General features: G+C 34.1%; 1 protein-coding gene and 2 long non-coding RNA genes across 3 annotated transcripts in view; 2 read left to right on the plus strand and 1 right to left on the minus strand.

The window, feature by feature from the left end:
* The window catches only part of LOC149781478 (uncharacterized), a 430415-nt gene that overhangs the window by 229238 nt on the left and 176716 nt on the right, over positions 1 to 24461 (plus strand). The window contains exon 27 of the mRNA XM_089934971.1: positions 21857 to 21991. Within this exon, the coding sequence (XP_089791097.1) occupies positions 21857 to 21991 (135 nt within the window). The remainder of the gene's footprint in view (positions 1 to 21856; positions 21992 to 24461) is intronic.
* On the minus strand, positions 2968 to 5668 carry LOC149781479 (uncharacterized). The gene is made up of 3 exons (XR_016414727.1): positions 5531 to 5668; positions 4811 to 4907; positions 2968 to 3953 (listed from the first exon to the last, which is right to left on the minus strand). It is a non-coding gene; the product is annotated as an uncharacterized LOC149781479 (long non-coding RNA).
* Positions 6100 to 9131, plus strand: LOC149781480 (uncharacterized). The gene is made up of 3 exons (XR_016414726.1): positions 6100 to 6289; positions 6978 to 7072; positions 8976 to 9131. It is a non-coding gene; the product is annotated as an uncharacterized LOC149781480 (long non-coding RNA).

Consider the following 24461-nt stretch of genomic DNA (forward strand, 5'->3'; position numbering starts at 1 on the left):
ACAGTCACTATTCCAGTATAGGCTGCCTGGTACATGTAATACCATCTATTCCAGAAATAGAAAAGGCCCATATTAAACTATATTGGAATATCAGATTACACCAGTTGATGATATAGGAGCTATGGCACAAATATTGATTGGTCAAAGTGTTCATTCCACTTGGCCTACTACCAGCATCCAGCTATGTCCCCAAGAAACCTAAAGAGGAAGCTGGGTGAAAAGAAATGTAAGCAAAAGAAAGAGTATGACAAAAAAATGAAAGAACTTCCAGATCTGACTTCTGGAGACAAAGTAAGAATCAGAGGACAAGATCTTTGGGAATCAGCTGTAGTCATCAGAAAAAGTAGCACTCCAAGGTTGTATGATTTGCAAACCCAGAATGGTGCTATATACAGTAGAAACCGAAGATAACTGTTATAAGCAAAGAGACATTGCCAGATATATATGAAACGTATGAAGATACTAACAAGGAGGTTGGGGCCCTGAGTGGTCTAAAGTGCTCACTGTTATGGATCATTGCTATCTCACCTCTGTCTGGGTGGGTTTGAGTCTCGGGTTCAGAAAATGTAGGTATGTGAGAAAGCTTGCCAGTAGCTTCTCATGGGTCGGTGGTTCTTTCCGGGGTTTTCCCTCGTTCTTCCTCCACCATTTATACTGGCCGCCATGTATAGCCTATCTTGTGCTGAAAAATGGCATTAGACCACTCAGCCACTTGGGGCCCCCAGATTTTATTATGTAAACTTGATAATATAATGCTTTTTTTAATTCATTTAAGAATGACATGTAGGAAACTGATTATTAGCTTCCACTGTAACTGTAGTCCAAATCATAATGGAGTGTTGGCACTGTTATTACATCCAGGGTGCACTGGTGCAGATGGGATCCTGAACTGCAGACAAAGAAAATAAATTCTTCCGATAAGAAGTGCATTAATAATCCATAATGCTGAATCATAAATTTGATTTCCAGAAGGAGTAAGTTATTCTCTTCAAGTTTGTATCAAATGCATTGAATGGAAACGTTTATCCTATTAAACATGGAATATTTGGGCAGAGCAAATGATTTGCCCTGTCCAGCAGGTCAGTCCTTTTGGTCTTTCTTGGCTAACTGAACAAAATATTCTTAAATGTACACCATTTCCTCATTTTAGTGCACCTGGATAATTTATGAACTCACTTATAACACAGGACCAGGTGTGGATCCCTTTTTAGCTCCAATTCTGGTCATAAATCGAGAAAGCTGTTGGGATGATCTTTCATCCATTATCCGTCAGTCAGATAGCAAGGATTTGTATTGCTGCTTAGAGGATTGCTGTCAAACTTTACATACATTCATCCCATGGTCTAGCTGGTCCTAAATGGTGCCATTTGGACATCCAGTACAACCACCTGGGTATGCCATCCTAAAAATAATGTTATTGCTACAAAAAGATTCCTGAATGGATGGTCATATCAAAATGGGGTTTTCACTTAAAGACTTTTTATGATGTGCCAGTATTATTTCTATGATAGCAACCACAATTGTCATCTTAAAAATCCTGTTATGGCTGTAACATCTGAACAAAAAGTAATATTGCCATAGCATTTTCACCAGAAGTTGTCGTATGAAATCTGGGGTTGGTCCTAGCTGAATGAAACTGGCACCACTTGGGCATCCAGTATGGTGGCAATGGTTGTATCAATTGGGGTATTTATTATATGACATCCTATGATGTCTAGTTGGTCCTACATGCTGCTCAGACATCCACTATAGATGCCACAGTGCCCATATTTAAAATAGTGTTAGCACTACAACTTCTGCTTGAATCATCATATCATCATGGGATTATCGCTGAAAGACTTTTTATGATATCTGGTTGGTAATAAATTAAAATTTTGACTATCTGACTTCCAGCATGACCACCACAATGTCCCTTTTGAAAATCTTGTCCTATATGTAGATGGCTGGTCATATTGAAATTGTGCTTTCATTGAAAGATTTCTCAGGATGAATATTATTTTTTTAAAATTGTCTTTTAAAAATCAAGTTCCATAGCATGAAGTCAAATGAAAATTTCCCAGACTGGCATTTCGATATTTGCTAAAGAATGAGCAGAAATTTCGCTTTTAATTGGAGTGAAATCACAGCATAAGTATTTGACTAAAAAAAAACGATAAAAGATTGATTTATTGTTTCTTGAGAGATATGTCCATTTTTGTGGAGGAAGAATAATCTTGTTTTGTTTTGAATCACAAATGACAGTAGAATATATCCACATTCATATGCAATAAGTAAGGACATAATAATATACAGTGTTCCCGGCTGTACTTTTTCCATCGTATACTCTGGAAAAGGATGGAATACGATGGAAAAACATGGAAAACCCTGGAAAACGATGGAAAAATGAAATATTCTGCAGAATTTAGCATGGAAACCCTGGACATTGTGCATGGAAAATGCTGGACATGCCTGGAAAATGCTGGACATTTTGGACTTTGAAATTTTTCAGCATGGAAAACCCTGGAAAACGATGGACATTTTGGACTTTGATTTTTTTCAGCATGGAAAACCCTGGAAAATGATGGACATTTTGGACTCTGAATTTTTTTCAGCATGGAAAACCCTGGAAAAGCATGGACAGTTTAGACTTAGAATTTTTTGGATAAATTTCAGCATGGAAAACCCTGGAAAAGGATGGACAGTTTGGACTTAGAATTTTTGGGATAAATTTCAGCATGGAAAACCCTGGAAAAGAACTTAGTCAATTTTCAAGATTGGTACAAAGAATTATTTTGAATTACCTAAAGAAAGAGCAATCATGACTAAACTGCGCTGTAACACAGATTTTTGAACTTGAAACTGAACTATTATTTCAAACCTATGATAAATATACACTGAGAAATAGAGGACACAAGTCAAATAAACAAACTAAACCATACACACACACACACACCTGACCCCTGCTTTAAAAAAACAAACTACAAGTGCTGAAGTAGTACATCATTTATTGTATGTACCACATATGTAAATAAATGTTCATTATCAAAAGAACATCACTATACAAAAATGTTGGTGTAACACAAACTATACATGTATGAAGAGATATCCTGAAAATTTAGTTAAATCCTGACCAGAAAATATCTGGTGCATATAAAATCATAAATATGTCCAAATCTGTTCACCACTTGAGCTTGACACTACAGTGTATAAGTATGAAATTCTGCTGTGCGATGGTGAGAGCCATTTTAGTCCTTTTCATGATGATTGGGGAGAACAGTACCATAAATGGCATTTCCAATTTCAACAACAATAATAGGTTCTCGAAGACACTTGATCCTATTTTTGATGATGAAAGGAAGTCTTCTTTCTTGTCAGAGCCAACTTCATTCCAAAGAGATGTTTGCTTATAATTATTAGTTATGTACACCTGTACAGCCCCCAGTTTCACACATTTCTTCTTTATCGGAGTACAATTTTTTGCAGATCTCACAATAAAAATTCTATTTGAGATACTCCTTACTGAATTCACATTTTTCCTTCAAATCTTTGACAATTGTCAATCCTGTGTTTGCTGAAGGAAGATGCAACTGAATTAAGTCCAAAAAGTCACATATTTAGCATCTGACAAATTATGTCTTGTTGGCAAAGCCCCAAGGACAATAACATGTTCAGACTTTGTGATTTCACTACAATATATATCTTGTTATGGGGCTATGACATAAAGTGGGGGATCTGTGACATGGGATGGGTAAGACTGAGTTGCTTCATTCACCTGATGATATTGTTCATCGTCTGAACTTGATTAAAACTCTATACTTTCTTCTGAGTCAGATGAAAAACTCATGTCACTGTCACCATATCTAGTTGGTTCATCTGTTGATATTCTCATTATATTTGAAGATTAGTATTACGTACAGTCACCAATTTCATAATATCCAAGACCAACAGAACTGGATTCACCTAGATCAACAACACTGTAATGAGAAATACAAATTTTAGTGAACATGTATAATTCATATTAAAATCTTAACATTCAAACATTATTGTTTTGTTGTGGGAATTGAATATGTACAGTTAATATTACACTGTTACAGTAGTTTAGTTTGACAAATCCAATGTTAATGCATGCATCATTTAAACATGGGTAATGCAAACATGATACACAATGAATGCATGTTAATGACAAGTAATTGATACACAATAATATACTCAATCATACAAAGTACATGTGATACAACATACACTTCATAAATGTATGTGATGTTTTCAGAAAAACAACTCAAGTTTCATAATGTTTTAGGGCATTATAAGAAAAATGAAAGTAAAAATTATATTTAACATTTTAAATGATTAAAAACTGAAGTATGACAATGCATAACAATAAATTATTAATCTTGTTCTGCAAGAATCAATACTGATCAGATATTTCCTGGAATTTCTGTAATTGGCTGATTTGGTTAAATATGGTGTACATTGTGCATATATTGTGTATGGTGTGTTGGATAACCCATACAGAGTGAATGTTCTGTTCAAACACGCACATTGAATATTCTGTCTGTAAATACTGAATGATTTCACCATATACTCAGAATTTGTTGAACTCTGAAAATTCCACTTAGTATTGTATAGTGAAATTTGTTTATTCCTTAAATTATTGATATGGTAATGAAACTGTGTTTAAGATATGAGCCATGTTAAGCTGTGAATGTACTAGGTAAGAACAAATGTATAAAGAATAATGCTTATCTTCACACAAATAAACATTGCTGTGGGAGACAGCTGCAGACATTATTTAAAATGTAAAAAAACTCTCTATTACTCCTGGAATTACCATTGTTTTCTCTTCCTCCAGTACATGGTGCTTTTAGGAATGGACTTTGTGGAATTAACTTCAAACTGCTTATGTATTTTGTCCTGAACACCAGTACCTGTAATACACAAACAGCATTAAAACGTTTACAGACTGTACAGTCAGACTGATTAAAACATCAACATATCGTTCAAAAATCATCTTCATGGTAAAACTTGTGTACATTTTAATCTTGCTAAGATTGATGTGAAATTTTTCAAAATTTCTTTTTCCAGGACTTAAGTTACTTAAGTTATGATTTTACTTATATATGTAGCAGTCTGAAAATTTAGCAGTAACCTAAAGACCTTTTTGGACTAGATCTACAAATACTCAAGAAATTCACAACTTTATCATAATACCAGAGCAGTCCCTGTTTGGGCTTACATGTATCACTGGAGTTAACATTTCCAAGACTGACAATTACAAGGTTATGGCTGTTAAAATAAAATTCCACAAATTAGGTTGCTTTGAAAGTTACATATACATATATATTGAAAAACAAAAATACCTACTCTAATTTTAAAACTGGTGCAAAAGGAAACTTGTTTTTGACCTTGTATATCTTTTCACATTTATTGAAATACTTGCTTACAATTTAATTACCAGTCATACATATATAGTGTTGGGCGGTTAATCATATAGTCAGTTTATACTTGGGCAAACGAGATAAAGTCGAGACTCCGTTTATTTCATACTCACCTATAATGTTTGGGTGTCCAGTTTGTGTTGTCTTTCCATTTGTGTTCCACACCTCGACACGATATTGCCTCTTGGTCGTAAACTTTGTCTTCTAAAACCACTTTACTGTAAACCAATCATTCCCCAACATATCCAAATCACGGCGTTGGTATCCGATGTATAGATATTAACTCTTTAGATAAATCATAAATCAAAAGAGAACAAAATGTCTGAGTTTTCTGTCAAGTATTCGCCTTCACGTATCGGAGTCACGTTTTTGTCACGCAGAAATAGCCGAGGTTGTTCCGTATGATGATGGCTGATGAAGCTGACTATGATGGGATATAAAATTATGAACTTATTTTTTTTAACCAATTACTACATTGAAAAAGCCGACATATTTCGATTTCATGCGTTAGAACCAAATTTTCTGTAAAAAGGAAAAACAAAAAAAAAAAAACCTTTCTGTAAATTTTGGTTCCAAATTTGGCACCGTAAAACGCTTTGGATAACCAGTCTAGAATTTGGGCGCAATTTTCGATTGGAGTGTCATTGAAATTGTAAAATATAAAATATCCCAGGATTTTAAGATGACCACTGAACCAGAAATATCCCTGGTTATATGGGTGAATGATCGTCCCATTCAGGGAGGCATAATCTGTATGGCTGATGTACACTCGCCACGAAAAGAAATGAAGGAATATCGCACGGGAGAGAAAGTGATGGCAGTTCGTCGTGGATTCAAGGGATACCATGAGTGTATTATTGCGAAAATAGCAGGTAAGTCATTACTCAGTCCAGTTGTAGCAAAATTATTTGCACGGCCGCCAAATACCTTAGCTGCGAAAGACTTCGCGTGACGTAAATTTACGGAAAGCTATTACGAAATATATCCTATGGAACAATTTCTTTTTTTTATGCTGTTTGAAGACATAAATTAGACGTCAAAATAGTAAGGATATTGAAAGGTATGTGTTATGTTTTAAGCTTTGTTTACATAATTGGCAACATTTTTTACTTATCGTAATGCACAATGACCAGTCATCTCGTGTCTGTCTTTCAAAAAAGTTGGTACGTGCCGGCCTTGCGAATATACATTTCCAAATTGTAAATTTCACTTTAAATTTTATTCACCCTTGATATTATTAATGATCTGACTGGTATTTGTATTTTTTACATTTTCGTTATTATTTTCCAGACAGTGTGCTATTTGTAGCAATAAGTTATATTTGTTTTAATTAATTTTAGACTGTGACTCAGAAATATACCAGTAGATCTCTTTTCCAATTAATCTTCAATTCAGATTATGGCTTGTTTCTGTCTATCCAATTTATATTCAGCCATTTCAGTAATATTTAATAGTAACTTATTGTATAATTAATAAGAATGTACAGTTGTACACTGTTGGAAATGATTATCAATTTTCCTCACCAAAAATACTTGTTTAGTTTGTATCCTTTAATTTCAGAAAAAAAGTGGCAAGGCACAGTTATGTAAACAACTTGATGGCGACAGCTTCATTGAAATTCTTCGATCTTTTAATTTGAATTAAGCAAGCGAGAGGTAATACCACATTTGTTTCAAATTCAAATGTCTAGAACATTAGCTGTAACCTGGAGTTGTGTATGTAGATAAGTAAATATATCAGAAACTTAGTGCATATGAATCATCATGGTGAAAATTTGGATTAAATTTTTTTTCACACCCAGCATGAGGCAGAAATATGTCAAATTTTGGATTTTAACAAAGCTGATAAATAAATATTCAGAATGCTGTACAGCTCTGGTGAATATATTGGAAAGACACTACCTGGGGCAAGAGCCAATAATAAGTACACACAAGGCCACCTCTCCAAGACCAGTCCAGAATTCAAATAATTTATGGTATATTTTAAATTATTAACCATGCGTTTTCAACTTTGTTAACCTATGACAAAATATATGCCAAATTGTAACAAAATTTTTTTATGAACTAAGGCTGGAACATTATTATGAAATTTAAACGTATACACAACTACTACTTGAAACATAATAGTGTAGACAGGCAATATTCAAATGGACAATGTAAATCTACTTTCAGTTTAAATGGTATAATCACAGCTGCATGTATATGGTAGCCAGTTTGTGTGTGCGTGATTCAGATGTTTAGTAACATAGCTTTAACAAATGTTTAGTCACATCACTACGATGTCTGCAGTGTGGCAATTTATAGTGATGTCTAGCACTGAGATATCATGCCACAGACATGTAGCATAATGTCTCCCACCCATTCACATTATCTTGACACCAGGTTGACCAGTCCTAACACTAACCTCTTAACCGTTTACCTTATAGAGCATAATTACAAAGTGCAGCATGCTATAAATAGAGCACCTGTTACCTATTCGACTCCATACGCATAAGCCTGCCTGTTAACTGTTAAGCAGTGTAGTGTATTTTATGTTAAACAGCAATTGTAACCATTTTACATTTTTGGTTCACATCTATTATGTGTGGAAAAATTTAAGATTAAAAGTCTGATTGTTATAGCTGCGTAATTATTTTTCACTGAAGAATTTTTTACGTGCTTTAAAATCTTGAGAGGACTCATTTACCGTCATGTCAGTGAGGCTGCGTGACCAATCATAGCTGCCATTTCTCATACTTGAAATTTACAATTTGTCGTCTGCATCTACATCACTAAGTCATCTGAATTTGATAATTTATGAAAACTAATTGCTGCCTGCATCAATATCAGAGCCTTTACCAAAGTTATTGAATCTTTCGTTGTTCTGATTCTAATCATGAAAACTTCGTAAGTACTGAATGAAATCCGCGACCTCCATTTTGGAGAGTGGAGATTATGACCCAGTTACTTTAAATAGCAGATATCGACCAGGGCATAAACAGTGACCACGTGATCTGATGTAATTGTCATTCACAGAAATGAATGTAGTATCTAAATGGGGGTTTTCCCCGAAGGTGGCACTATGAAAACCGGCTTAAAATGGCTGATGTTTACAGCAGGCGTCAAAAGGCGCTTCCATGTGAATGGAGTAGAGGCATCAAAAGACGCTTGCATGAGGTAAAGGGTTAATGCTGAGCACCAGGCAAGGCAGCTAATAGTACCATTCTTTTAATAAGTCTTTGGTATGACTCGGTTAAGGGTTCAAACCTGTGACCTCTCACACCCGTAGCAGGCGCTCTAACCACTTAGACTTAGGCCACAGGAGCAGTTAGGTAGCCAGTTTAATTTGTGATGGAAACCACAGGTTTTTAAGCCTATCAAGTTAGTCATCAAGCCAAGTGCCTCATTACAATTACCAACCTCAGGGATTGTAAAAGTACTGTAATTGCATGAAATGTTTCAGGCATAACTCTCATTCTCTCACTCCCCTCTCTCTCTCTCTATATATATATATGGGATTGAAATAAATTTGAAATCTTGCTTGATTCTATTCATTAATATACAATGATTTGTATTTCAGAAATCATGAAGGAGAAGTACAACATTGGGGAGGTGATGGTGAGACAGAAGCTTTGCGATTTGGTTAAACCATCAAGAGTACCATCACTTCCACAGACTCCAGTGGTGACAACAGAAAAATAAGAAATGTGGTGAATGAACTATGAAACAAGACGTGTAAAAAAAAAATATTTTAAATTTTTTTAATTAAAATTGAGATAGAAATTAACGTGAATTTTTGTTATTTTGTTGTTAAGATTGCTTCAGAATAAATTCAAACTATAACTAGAGTAAGAGAACATATTTTTAGAAACTCGGATGATGTTAAGGAGCCAGTAATCTGGATTTTATGACACACCAGTAGAAGTGTAGCGATATTTATGACAACTTAAGCCATGTTGTCTACTGAATACTAGTGCACAACCTATTAAGCTACCAGTGACAAGTATAGTTTTTAATTTTGTTCCTTGTTTAAAAGTTACTAAACATCACAGTCAATACAAGGAGTTGGTTGGGGTAATTTGGATCATGTTCTTCTTGAAATTATCATCAAATAAAAGTTGCATCACTGTTAAAAATCTCGTTTTCATAAAATATTTCAACAATTTTCAGCTAAATTTTAGTGTTGTCCAGTGTTTTCCAGCCTACCCTGGATAAAGACTGGAATATTAGTCCAAATGCTCCAGCTTTTTCCATGCTAGAATTGTCCAGGGTTTTCCATCGTTTTCCATGCTAGAATTGTCCAGGGTTTTCCAGCCTACCCTGGACAGAGGGTAGAATATTAGTCCAAATACTCCAGCGTTTTCCATGCTAGAATTTTCCAGCGTTTTCCATGCAAGAATTGTCCAGGGTTTTCCAGCCTACCCTGGACAGAGGCTGGAATATTAGTCCAAATACTCCAGCGTTTTCCATGCTAGAATTTTCCAGCATTTTCCATGCTAGAATTGTCCAGGGTTTTCCAGCCTACCCTGGACATAGGCTGGAATATTAGTCCAAATACTCCAGCGTTTTCCATGCTAGAATTTTCCAGTGTTTTCCATGCTAGGATTGTCCAGGGTTTTCCAGCCTACCCTGGACATAGGCTGGAATATTAGTCCAAATACTCCAGCGTTTTCCATGCTAGAATTTTCCAGCGTTTTCCATGCTAGAATTGTCCAGGGTTTTCCAGCTTACCCTGGACATAGCCTGGAATAATAGTCCAAATACTCCAGCGTTTTCCATGCTAGAATTGTCCAGCGTTTTCCATGCAAGAATTGTTCAGGGTTTTCCAGCCTACCCTGGACAGAGGCTGGAATATTAGTCCAAATACTCCAGCGTTTTCCATGCTAGAATTTTCCAGCATTTTCCATCGTTTTTCATGGAATATGATGGACATTCTACAGCCGGGTTGTCAGTGGTAGACAAATGGTGTGTGTTGAAATTCCTCGGAGTAATGTTTTTAATGATCTTTCAGAGATTTTTGATTCTTGAGAATAAAATAATTTATACAGAAATAAACAATTTTGTTAGAAAAAGCTGTTTTTTGACAAGTATTCACAACGGGAATATAAAACATATATTCAAACATTTAACGTACCTCCAGGTCTCACTATCAGTGTCCATCCCTTTCTTAATTTTTCTGAGATCCCATGGTAACAAAAACCTTTGTTTATGCTGTGATCATTTTATACAGTCTGCATGGTTTCAAAACATGTTTCTGGTGTTTCAATATAAAGCTTGGGCTGAAAACTAATCCCATTCTGCGATGGTATTTGACTACATGTATTTGGGAGTGTCACAAGTTTTCTCTGTGGTTAAATGGTCATCAGGAACACGTGCTGGCATCAAAACAGTGACACATTTCTACAGATAACCCAGTACAACTACATTCATTTGTACTTGATTTATCTGTTTATTACTTTTCATTAGAACACCTGGAGTTGTTTCAGTGATTGATACATACTTTCATGTACATATTAAACTGCTTGCTGCTCCCAACAACAGATACAGATGCATTGCTGTGATCCTGTCTGACAAGACTCTGTTGTTGGAGTGCACAGATGGCCAAATAATGGATATTGACCAACAGTGGAAAATTCTTTGTGATCTTAATTGAACAGTATGATTAAAAATAATTTCCAATCATAAAGTTATGGATAGTCTTAGAAAAGAAAAACTTTCAAAAATTAAAAACACAATAAAAAAACGATTGCAGGCTGATATTGAGGGTTTTTCTTTTTTAAAAAAGCTGGCTGGAATCATCCATGTATGACTATTGTATATATTTGCTTGTAAGCCCCCCCCTTTTTTTTTAAGGGCTACAAAAAGACAATTTCTCTTTCACCCTCCTATAAGTCGGGTTGTATTTTGCAAGTAAGATTTGTCTGAAAGGGTGACTTGTCATCAGTGAGTCAGAGCTGCACCTGTAAAAGTATACAAGCCAGACTGGATATATATATATACAGTGTATATATATATATATATATATATATATATATATATATATATATATATATATATATATATATATATATGAATGATTAGATAGATAGATTGTTTGATTAAAATAATGACAAAACCAGTGTACAATACAATTATTTTGTTGAGAAGAATGTGTCACAAATAAATTGCAAACTTGCAATTTGTTCTAATTAAATTCATGTGTTATGACTCAAGGTCTTAAAATATATGCAGCAGAAAGAAAATTAAACTAGCATTTTAAGTAAAATCAACAAGCAATTTATTTCCCTTTGGTACAAAGTAAAACTTCAAGAGACACTGATAATCATGTAAGTTAAATTCTAAATAATCCTCAATGTCCTATCACAAGTCTAAAAATATAAAAAATGTTCTGAATGTATTTCAGTAGTTTTGAATGTCCTGATATAACACAGTGATGCAGTTCAGATTGTCTTGGAAGATCACAAAACTGTAATTAATGTATTGATCCAAAGTTAATGAGTACTTCAGGAATTCCAATGACTATTTTAAATAAAGAATTCCTCTCAAATTGTAACTGATGTCAACAACAGGACTGCTTCGATTCCCACAGACTGATATGGAACAGAAATTAATACTTGTTTGCCAAATTCCAATTTTACACAATTTCACTTGATTTGTAATTTAATAGAATGTAAAGATTTCCAATGGAAAATCCTAGTCTAACTGTAAACACATACCTGTCAGATTTTCAAAAGCCATGTAGGGAGATTGAATTCAAAAGTAGGGCGATTGTGACCTAAAATTGGAAGGTTTGTTTTTGCAGCATTTTTAAAGCTTTGTTTTCACTCAGTATTGACCAATCTTCTGGGTCCAATATGCGTGAAATTCTCAAAGAATGCACCATTTCTCACTGTGACGTGCCTTATTTTCTCCCAGGACATGCCTTCTTTTATATTTTAGCTGTGGTCAAACTGCACAATAGGTTAAGGTTTGTCTTAAGCAAACAAGCAAGAAAGCTAGGGTGACTAATTGACAGTTACACTGCTCTTGGGCATTTCTGCACACCTAAGGTTTTCGTTTCCAATAATGAAGCAAAACGCATACCGAATTCAAGCGATTGACAAAAATAAAATACAGCAATGCTTACCATTTGAAAAGATGCAATTGTCACCAGAATATTCTGTTCAAAATAATATTAATTTTGGACACAGAGGATACCACCCCCCTGTTTTCCAGACTCGCGATATGTCAGCCTATTCTGCGCATAGCTTTGAAAAGATGTAATGTTTATCCATCGGGCTACAGAAATGAAATACATTACTCTGGACTGTTTCTGTCAGCAGTTCAGTCGAGTAATTGGGTCAGGTTTATAGCTAGTTTTACAAATTAAATGTAAAAATGCCAATATGGCAAGAGATATTAAGCAAACTAAACTAATCTTGTAAAAAAGTTAGTAAGTTCAACATTTTATGAAAATAAGCTATTACATGGAAGAGAAACAACAATGAATAGGATGTAATGTGTTTACAACGTCATGTTGAAGGGGAAAAATTACTACAGAATTTAGAAACAGACTATACGCTGGGGAATTTGTTGAGAATTTATCTTTTAGCGGCAAGAGACATGTTGGGTAGCAGACGATTTTATACGTGTGGGACAACTTCTTGCAAAATTGGAAACTTGGATTAAAATACAGTTTGGTTTTAAGGTACACATTTCAATCTTTTATATAATGTATTTTATTTGTATGATTCTAAAAGATGCCTAGTAAATTGAATTTTCTGAGTTACAGGTTCAAGAGGGTCATGGAGTGGGTCTTCACTTTGCCATTTAGAAATCACATTTTTATGTGCATTTCGAGTCTAAGTGTGGGATTATTTTGTAAACTTTATAAATATCACTTTTCTTAATTAATGTATGATTGTTCTTTCTGGATACAAAATGGATTTTTGACCGAAAGTAGCACATGATCCAATGTTTACAGAAATGACGTATCGTTGTGCAGAATTACCAGACACGCAGAATTGGCCGACATGGCGGTATTCCTTTATCATTGAAATTATTTTGTGAAAAGAATTGGCCCTCACATAATTCAAAGAAACCATGCGTGGTATATAAGCATGAGCAGTTGATTGGCAAATAAACGATGCCGTGTTTTGTTGTAACTAGTGATACCTAAATATGCAGTCTCAAGCTATATGTACTATACATGTGGCAACTTATTTTCCCTTGTTTTGTATCCCTTTTATATCTCAACTCGAAAGGTATTTAACATTGTTTACTAAAAAACATATTTATTCTGAATCATTTGTTGAGGACACATCCCATATTTGCCGCATATGTTGGGACACGAAAAAGTAATTATTTATTTTCGTGTCTGAGAACTTAGGGTGAATTTTACTTTAACCTACATCATGTGTCCAAAGACTTAGGAAATGAAATAAGTTGTGTTCAATTTGCACACACACACCCTCCCCCCCCCACAATCGGTCACACCGCATGTTGCATTAAAACAGATAAATAAAATTCTTATTTGATAATAAAATGAAAGAAACTAACCTTGTACTGTTATCATTTATTCACTTTTTTGGTCGACATTAGCATTTTATTAAAGGAAAAATAAATCCACAAACTCCATATTAAGGAGCGCATGCATCCATAGTGTTACTGTTTTTCGTCAGACAACACAACTCATTGGTCATTGATGTGAATATTGAGAAACGAATCATGTTTGGATGTCCTGAAGGTTTGAATGTCATGAGAATGAAAACTGGATCCTGCAAAATCACAGACAAAAGAGAGAGAGTGAGAATTATAAACCCCATTGCTCAAAAGCACCTACCATTCATGTGTGACAAGGTAAGGTACAAAATAACCAAGAGTGTATTATATCCATGGTAACAATATGACAATATCTCGCAAACTAAAATCATCATTAGAAATACATTCAATGTGAGTACAGATGACAATCTTTTTGATTCCATGGGTTACAAAAGGTATTATTAAAACAAGTTAATGCTGTGTATACTATTTGCACTGAAGAACTCGAAACCCATTTGTGTCAATTATGACTACAGATGGCTTATAAATGAAAGCCCAGGTGTTGAATAAACACACCTTGTATCAGCCATAAACTCGATGTTTGAACTTACCAGTAGGATATCAGATACAAAGGTTAATTTATTACAAAGCAAGCCGACCCCAAAAGCAGACTTTGGAGTCCTTTTAGCGTGGAGAATTTTAAAAAACTAAACATGTATACAAAGTCGGCCAACATGGGGAAGCCAACTTTGATTTGTTTATACCGGTATTTCATTGGGATTTTGAAAATAAATAGAAACAATGGAACACTTTGAAACGATAACTTCTCACACATTTACACAAAAATTTATTCCTTTCAGTCATTGTTATTGCGTATATAGCATATATAAAGCGGAATAAAAAGAAAACAAAATAAACTACATTATAGAGCTTCGCTATTATGGATAAGTTTGTGGTGTGATACTCGAGTAATGAAGAGGCCTTGCCTCATGCATGGAAAGAAAATGCATTACCAAAAGCTTCACCTAAGAGGCCCGTAGGTCGACCAAAAAAGCATGCTGGAGAGAAGGAGTAAGATGTAAAAGAAAATGAACCAGGTGCAAAAAAGACACGAACTTGGAGACCCAGTCAGGAGATATATGATGCCTACAAAAATGATGTCAGGCAATGGCATTACAAGTGTTTTACATTAAAGCAAAAAGAGGAAGTTGTAAATTTCTCAAAATTGCATGGAATTTGAGTAACAGCAAGACATTTCAAAATCCCCAAATTAACCATTGCAAATTGGTTACAAATAGAATTTTCTCAGCAGCTGAATGAATAGGAACATTTATCAAGGAGTGGGAGACCAGTATCATATGGCAATGAGTTAGCTGGACAAATTGCAAAGTGGGTTCTTGTCCAATGCGATCTGCAGATCCCTGTTAGTGTGGACACTATATGTGCTTATGTGAAGGAATTTGTGTCAAGTGAACGTCCTGAAATTGACTTTTAAGCCAATAGGAACTGGGCAACAGGTTTTTTAAAAATATATTAGCAGCATTCACGTTTGTTCAGCAGTACTTGGATTGTGTCAGATATCACTGCTGTGTAAATAAAAGATGTTTAAATCGCTTTGATCCAAAAATCATTTAAAGTTTGTGGTATTAACAGTAACTAAAATGGATGTGAGGACAATATCATAAGAGATATTAAATGCGATGGCAGTGACAGTGAAGAGGATGAATTTGAGCCTGAGGAGGTAGAGCGGGCAATTTCTCTCTCTCTTGGGAGCCCCGAGTGTCCGAGTGGTCTAAAACGCTATCCGTTACGGATCACTGCCATCTCACCTCTGTCTGCGCCGGTTCAAGTCTCTGATTCAGCCAATATGGGTATGTGAGAAAGCTTGTCAGTAGCTTCTCGTGGGTCAATGGTTCTTTCCAGGGTTTTTACGGGTTCTTCCTCCACCATTAATACTGGCCGCCATGTATAGCCTACCATGTGCTGAAAAATGGCGTTAAACCCTACAACAACAACAACAACTTTCTCTTTCTCTCTCTCTCTCTCAACATATTTTTACCTAATTACAGTGAATAGTTTATACTGTACTCATCAATAGTTATTTTGCCAAACTAAGTCATGTAATGAGCACGTACAGCAAATAAACCTTAACATTTAATATAAAAAACTTTGTTGAAGCATAAATTAGAAAAAGTTGAACTCATATACACAAATGATTCATTCTCACCTGAGCTCTTGTTCTTAGCAAATTTGCATCTTGGAAGAAAAGTGTAAACAAACAACACTCAAAGCGTGTTTTTTTTTTTTTAAATTTACGTTTGAGTGCATTTTCTGACATGAAGTTTTTGAATGATTTAAAAGGTGTCCCACAACTTAAGACATGTAAAAAACGATGTGTCCCAGAACATACAGTGCACAAGAAAATTACTTTTAAAATAAATTTATGGTGTCCCAACAAATACGGTGTCCCAACATATACAATAAATACAGTAAGCTGAATGGTACGTTTCACCATTCTTTTAATTTAATGATGGTAATTGATATTTGTTCATATGGTACACATGCAAGTTTCTTTGGTGGAATGGAGATGCTACACCATCAGTGATCATTCTTGGGATTGAAACTAATTTCTGACAATTTTATTGTTAAGTTTATTGTTTGTTGTGGTTTATTTTCTGATTTTACTATTGCTGTAATGTTATAAACATTCATAAATTGACTTGAATAATATTTAAACTTAATATTCTATTTATTGAAGAAAAATGTAATAAACGGGAGTGTGAAGCAAAAATTGGGAGATAATATGAAATCAAGAGGAAGGCATGGAATGACCTTAAAAAAATATTATAATTCCTATGAGGAGAGTTGACAGGTATGCAGACAATAATGGCCTTGAACTCTTTCTACATAAACATTGTTTACAACTTATAATCTTGGAAAAAAGTTAGCTATATAAACATTATGTAAATGATTACTGGTATAAAAATCATTCAGAATGATCCAGTTCATAATATCCCATAATATGTTAATTCCATACATGTTACAAATTAATTATGAAAGTTAAGTCCAATTTTCGTCATTGACAGTGTCCTATAAATATTATTAATGTCGTCTGCTACAAAATCCAAGAGTTGATCCTCATTATCAGATAAAGTTCTGAAATCCTGTATCAGATCATCATTTTGTCTGGTAAAGTTCTGAAATCCTCCATTGATGTCTAGTCCTTGTAAATCATCATTGTCTAGTAATTGTAAATATTGCCTGATAACTGTAATTTAGTACCTTTGAGATTTGGACCCTTTTAAATTAAAAAAAGAAAAGAAAAACGATTAACACATTTTAAAAAATAATTTTTTAATAAAAATGACTCTTAGTAGATTATCTTCACCATAATAGGAATTTTAATTTTGTTTACAGATGTTTGAAAAAAAATTCTTCACTTTTATTTTGAACTTTTTTGAAATAGGCAAATTAAATTAGTAGGCTTATTTGTATGTTTATGCAGACGACTTTAGATTTTTGGGCCGTTTAGCAAATTTTTGAATTTATGTTTACTGTTCTGAAGTTTGATTATTTTTTGACAAAAACCTTGCAGGCATGATTAATGATAAATCTCATGAGGTAGAATTTGTGTAAACTTCTTTGCATTATGACATATGAGCTATTTAAGTGTTTTGTCTTTTACAGGTGGTGCTCAAATTATGCTAATTCAGTTTTACATCCTTTCATTTTAACACCATTTATAATAGAGAAGATACCACTAAAGTTCAGTTGTATGCTTAGAGAAAAGGGACATTTATTGGCCACATGGATCAAACACCAAAACCAGCACAACTGCCCTTTGCCCATGTCAGTCTTCAGGCAAAGGCAAGGAATTTGTGCGAAGAGTTGACAAATAATGAGGCTAATAAGGTTCCTTTTGCTGCAGTGATGGCTGGTTTTTGGACCCTTTGAGAAATGCAATGCATTTCATAATCTCAAAATGACCAGAGAAGCTACTAGCACAGATTCTGTTGCTTAAACATCCCACTGGTTCTGAAAGCCTCCACCTCATCTGAACTTTCAACATCAAGTGGACAGCCTGCCAAACATAAGCCAACCTGAAGTAACTTCCAGCCCAATCCTTGTCTTCGATAACTTTTTAATGGATTTATTATTGTTTGCATTGAGTTATTATATGTATTAATTTGTTTGAAAATTGTGCATAAATAAACATTACTTGAAAACAAATAGGTATCATTTGCTCAAGAACTTCCTTAATTTACAAGTATCCTATGGGAAAATTACTTTCAATTCATGCCATAACCTCGGGAACACATCTGTGGCATAAATCTGCCTTTTTTCCATTTTATCACACATTTTTCAACCCATTTTAGAAACCTTTTTTGCATCATTGAGCAAAAGTCATTTGAGGTAGACAAATTCAGTATGTCCTGCATATTTCTGTATGTGATTTGAATAGATTTTCATGCCATTGGAGGTAGACAAATTCAGTATGTCATGCACATTTCTGTACATGATTTGAATAGATTTTCATGCCATTGGAGGTAGACAAATTCAGTATGTCCTGCATATTTCTGTACGTGATTTGAATAGATTTTCATGGCATTGGAGGTAGACAAATTCAGTATGTCATGCACATTTCTGTACATGATTTGAATAGATTTTCATGCCATTGGAGGTAGACAAATTCAGTATGTCATGCATATTTCTGTACATGATTTGAATAGATTTTCATGCCATTGGAGGTAGACAAATTCAGTATGTCATGTACATTTCTGTACATGATTTGAATAGATTTTCATGGCATTGGAGCACATTTTTAAAAAAATTCTTTATTTTTGAATGCTTTAGACTTGGACAATTTTGGTCTGAAATGTTTTACAAACATAATTTTGTTTTGTGTTATATATCCTTTTTTGTTCATGATTCAGGTCTCCTGGCCTCGTATTTGGGCAACTATCAGCTTGTTCTAATTTCTGAAAAATTAAGCTTTCTGTATGTTATTTAAATTTACTTGTCTGTTTCACAGTTATAAAACAAAATTTAAATCAGATCTTAAAAGTCCAGGAATTTCTATACTGTAATAATAATAATAATGTCTTTCTTTATCGAGGGTAACTCAGTTGAATACAACTTGTCGCTCTTTAGTCACTCTGTTAAATACAAAATTTATAAAGTATAGTCACTCATATGAAGGCAAAGTATCCTTATGCATGTTCTCTCTTTCTCTCTCATAAAATTAGTATTTACAAGTTAACACATTTAGATAGACATTACTAAAATACTTGATTTTGCATTGCCAAAACAAAGTCACTTAGAAACTTCGCTTAATAGTATTCATAATACCTGTTAATATTTACAGGAAATAAGGTAGATTTAACTTCGTAATTATATAATATGATTTGTTTCACTCTATTAATAACTCTGCCTTGAAACGAATATGAAAAAATATTCAAATATATATTGGACAGATAAGATAATGCTACCAGATTTATCATCAATTTTGAGAGACGGGATAAAGAAGAGTGACGTTACTTAAGCCAATTAAAACAAATGACTGGGTATTGAAATAGAAAAGTAAGCTAATTAGAAGATAGATATGAATAATATTATGTTGAGTATTTAAAAACTTTTAATATTAGACCGGCTGTCAATGTTAGTATGCATACCTGTCACAGAACAAGGATCTCAAACCAGTAGATCGACAGATGTTGATTTGTGGATTGGCTTCCAAACCAGTATATTTTTAATCATCATAACTATTATATTATTCAAAAGGATTCAGAACAAAATAAGTGCATTTTTGACCATAATATGTATTTTGTGTATATATAGTACAATCAAAGAGCAAATTTTGAACATAGATCAGATTTTGATTCTAATGGCAACGTTACAATAACAATTAATTGGTATAAGTAAGTATATTTTCAGTTATTGAAAAATGAAGAGTCGTTTATCTTATAGTTCGCTGCAAAATGTTTGTAATAATATCCTGTTGAATTTATAATTTATAGTTTCCAGCACAAGATTAATGTCTGGTGACCACTGATGACATCCACTGTGATGATTATGCTTCGTACTTAACGGGTTTGGAAGAGTTCTCTAGGCCAGATTTCCCCCTGAATCCCTTGTATTTTGCAAAGAATTGTAGAATATCCTCTCAGTACCAGCATGTAAGTGTTGTAATGACATGACTCAGCCTGCAAAGAACTTTTAGCTTGTCTTCTGTTGCTGGGTTTGGAATGTTGCTGACTTCTCTCCAACAGTTATCTGAGTTATGTTTGCTCTACAGAGGAAGTTCCTGACTTAAACTTGAGATTTATTCCCGTGTCACATCCTAAAGGACCTCTTTCTCCTCATGGCTGAGATCCACAAATTATATTTGCAGGTTTTACCACTGTAAATATAAATAAAAATATGAAGATTTATTCAGACTTTAAATAAACACTGAAAAATACATGATGTAAATATGCTTTTATGAATAATTTATCCCAATTTTAAAATTAATTATCTTGTAATGTATTGTTAATTGATATATTTTATGTAGGAATTGAGTTTTATGTATGTGCATGCAGTACAAAAGATGCATACCAACTCTGGACCTTTGCTACTCACCTGCACATGCTTAAAACTCTGATATTCATGCACTGATAAGATGCAAGAGCTGCTTTTAAATGTTCCTCTTAAGACATGTTGAACAATACATAAAACAGTTATACATGACAAAAATCACAATACTTACTCTATTGTGTCTGCTGCAATAATTTATTATGATTAATCTCTCCATCTTACTGCCAGCAATGGTTGGCCAATTTAAATCAAAGGGTCAAAAGATACTATGACTGCCTTTTATTTCTTTACTACTTACAACTTCTCAAAAGACATCCTGCATTTGGCCATAAACTCCCCATATTCTAACAATAAGGTAATAAATCAACAGTTTGTTGTGTACACATGTTAGCTGTTTTTGAGCAATTGATCTGACCTGCATCATCACACCAGTCATTGTACTGGTGGAGCATTTCCAGTCCCCATTAGACTGGTTTGGGCTGGTTTCCCTAATGTGCTGATAGTAAATAAAAGAACAGTGTTGTTTTTTTCAAATTACATCTTTTCTAATTATTCTAATTAATTAATAGAATGGATTTCAACAGAAAACAGTTGTGCAGTAGACGGCCTTTAAAATGGCATTTTTGCCTACCATCAGTAGAATCATTTGTATGGTTATGGCAAACAACATGATGGTTACAATTACAGATTGGACAGTAGAATATTGCTGATAGACATATGATGTTAGTAGTATTGATACTACATTTTTAAGATCTTAGGTTTGAGGAGTGTCAATGGCAGCAAGTGAAGATGGTAAGTTTTGCAAATTTTGGCTTTGAAACTTGGCTGCTTTAAGTATTGTTCATTCTGATAAACAAAGTCCACCGCCACTGGCAGATGTGGTTTGTTCATAGGTTTCATGAGCCTGACATGTGACCAGAAGGGTGTAGGTTCAGTATGATGCCCAGACCAATTTAAGTTGCCTGCTATGGTGTGTCTCTGTAGAAGATACTGTGCTGTGATTGTCTTAATGTTATATAACCTTCCTTGTGTTTACGTACAGTTTAAACCCAATTAAGAATGCTGACCCCCAAAAGCTACAGTTTACTTTCTCCAGATCCCTTCCAATCCAAAAAATGAGTGATAACCCTGCATAGACAACACTTCTTTGAGAGTGACATTGATCTACATTGTTTTCTTCAAGTTTAGACTTGTTGAAAGTCACATACAGGGATGGCACATCATTGTATGATTTGAAAGCAAGATTATAGCATTTCAATGAACCTTTGTTGTTGATGTTTTTGGTAACACATGTTGTTGTTAGCCTTGTTATCATCATCATCATCATCATTATCATCACTGTAATTGCTGTAATCCATTTTTTTTCAGTTGCAATGTGGGACAGTATGGTGAATTCTGTGAATACATGGCATGTTCCTGTAAACATGGGTATTGTCTTGTTCCAAATACATGCATATGTGATAATGGCTGGAAAGGAGCACGGTGTGATAAAGCAATCTGCACGTGAGTAAATTTAGGATCAGTGTTTGTCACAGAGGTTTGCTTACCTTCATGATTCTTACAGAATGCTGAGCATGACATATCTACTTAAACTTAATCTCTTATGATTATTTATTGAAAAAAATTTCATAATTACTAACAACCATGCTGATTTTACATACTTTGTATTGGACTGACACTACATGGATAAAAAGTATCGCTTCTCCGTCCTCTGTCATGCTAGTTTAACACATACATCCTAGTTTTTCTCCTACTTTTATAATCACATTTTTAACCATTTTTCCTCTGTTTGTCTTATATATTTTTCTTGAGTAATTCATTTCACCCTGAATAAAGAGCATCAGTTACTTTTTCTAATTTAAATATTTCAGAAAAGATAAGCTTATACTCACTTGAAAATCAAACAACCCATTTTAGGGATTAAAAAAGCCAATTTTACTTTGACCCTCTGATAAGTCTAGGTTTTTTGCAAGTCAGATCCAACGAAGGGTGACTTATGAGTCAGAGTTGCACTTTGGAATGTTAAACAAGCCTAACTTGATAGATAGCTCAATAGGAAAAATAACAACAAAACCAGCGTAAAATGCAATTATATTATTGAGTGGCATCTGTCACTAATAAATTGACAGCATACAGTTTGTTCTAATTAAATTTATTAAAATCCATAATGCTTCGCACTTTAATTCTATTTATATGATAAATCCATGAATTCATTTATATGTTGTATATATATGCTGCCTTTATAAGCCAAGGACTTTTCAGGCCATGTGCACTGGCATTAAACTTTGGAAATATTACATGGGAATTAAATTTAACTATGGAAAAGGAAAATACAAATTAAATCAAAACTTTCATTGCATCAAATAGTACTTAAGCATCAAAACACAAATATTAATATAGATAGGGGTTGCTAGGATTTGCATGAAAATAGACATTGACAGACACTTTGCGATGTTAAGTATTTGATTTACCTGTACTACATGTATTTTCAAATTATTACAAAATTCCAAATATATGTAGATGCAAGTATTGTTTAGTAAAGACAGTTTTTTTTTAGAACTGTCACAAAATTTGAAGTAGTATGCTTGTTAGTAAACATCCACATTAAACAACATTAACAGATACTTTGCAGTCATGGAAACACAGTGCACACCATGTACACATTTCTGAATGGGAATAGCAACAACCTCTACTCTGCATGAATTAAATTTTCACTAACAAAAAAAAATGGACTTAAAGTAGTATATACAGTACATTTATGTATAGATACACAGATTTCTCAATTGATGTGGAAACATTGTATTATGAGTGACAAAATCTAAGCTTGAGTGCCAATACAAATTATTTCCACTTCACAAGTGATGTAGACTTTCTGTATTTATGTATAATGTGCGATATTTTCTCCCAAGACATGCCCCCTTGTCATATTTTGGTCAACTGTGGCTAAACAGCACAATAAGTAAAGGTTAGACTTAAGTGTGACTATTTAACGGTTAATCCTTATCATTACATTTATCTTCTGAAAATGACTGCCCCTCTGATATACTTGAAGTGATGTGATGTGATTTGGATTTTTAACGTAGCTTTAACAATTTTTCAGTCATATCGCTACGATGTCTGCAGTGTGGCAGTTTATAGTGATGTCTAGCACTGGGGCATCATGCCTCAGACATGTAGCATGATGTCCCACCCAGTCATATTATCCTGACACCAGCCTGACCAGTCCTAACACTAACCTCTTAATGCTGAGCACTAAGCAAGGCAGCTGTTAGTACCATTTTTGTAAGTCTTTGGTACGATTCAGCCATGGATCAAATCCATGACCTCCCACATTCGAAGCAGACGCTCTAAGCACTAGACCACCGGAGCAGTCCTGATATACTTGAAGGAAACCATGTTCTATATTGTGTGTATGCAAGCACCAACATTTGATTGGAAAATAAATGATGCCCTATTTTGTTGTAGCTTATGATGCCTGTGACTTCATTTTAACGGTTCAAATCTGCTGTCAAGTTACTGTGCATATAGCAACTTTTTTCCTGTCTTATATCCCACCTTTTTATCCTTAGAGTCAACTCATAAGACACGTAACACTGTTTACCAAATATTATATTTATTCTAAATTAGTTCTTTTGGGGCACATGTACTGCATGGTATAAATATTTTTTTCATTCCTTCCTTTTAATATAATCATGGCAGTTAAGGTTTATATGGTCCAGGAATACCATTTGTTTACTGGTGCAAGTTTCCTGGTGGGAATGGAGATGTAATTTTGCTTGTGAAGAAAACTATTCACAAAGATCATTATTCAGATTGAAACTAAATGGTGACAGTTTTATTGTTGTGGTTTAAGTTTTTACTCTAGTAATGTTGTAGAGTTAAAAATTTCAGAAATTTCCTTGAATTATGTTTAATCTGAAGAAAAAACTTTATAGTTAATTATTTGGTCACAATAATATTCACATTGTGATAA

This window comes from Sinohyriopsis cumingii, chromosome 15 (genome assembly GCF_028554795.1).
Source record: "Sinohyriopsis cumingii isolate HCF-2022 chromosome 15, ASM2855479v2, whole genome shotgun sequence".
Classification (NCBI taxonomy): domain Eukaryota; kingdom Metazoa; phylum Mollusca; class Bivalvia; order Unionida; family Unionidae; genus Sinohyriopsis; species Sinohyriopsis cumingii.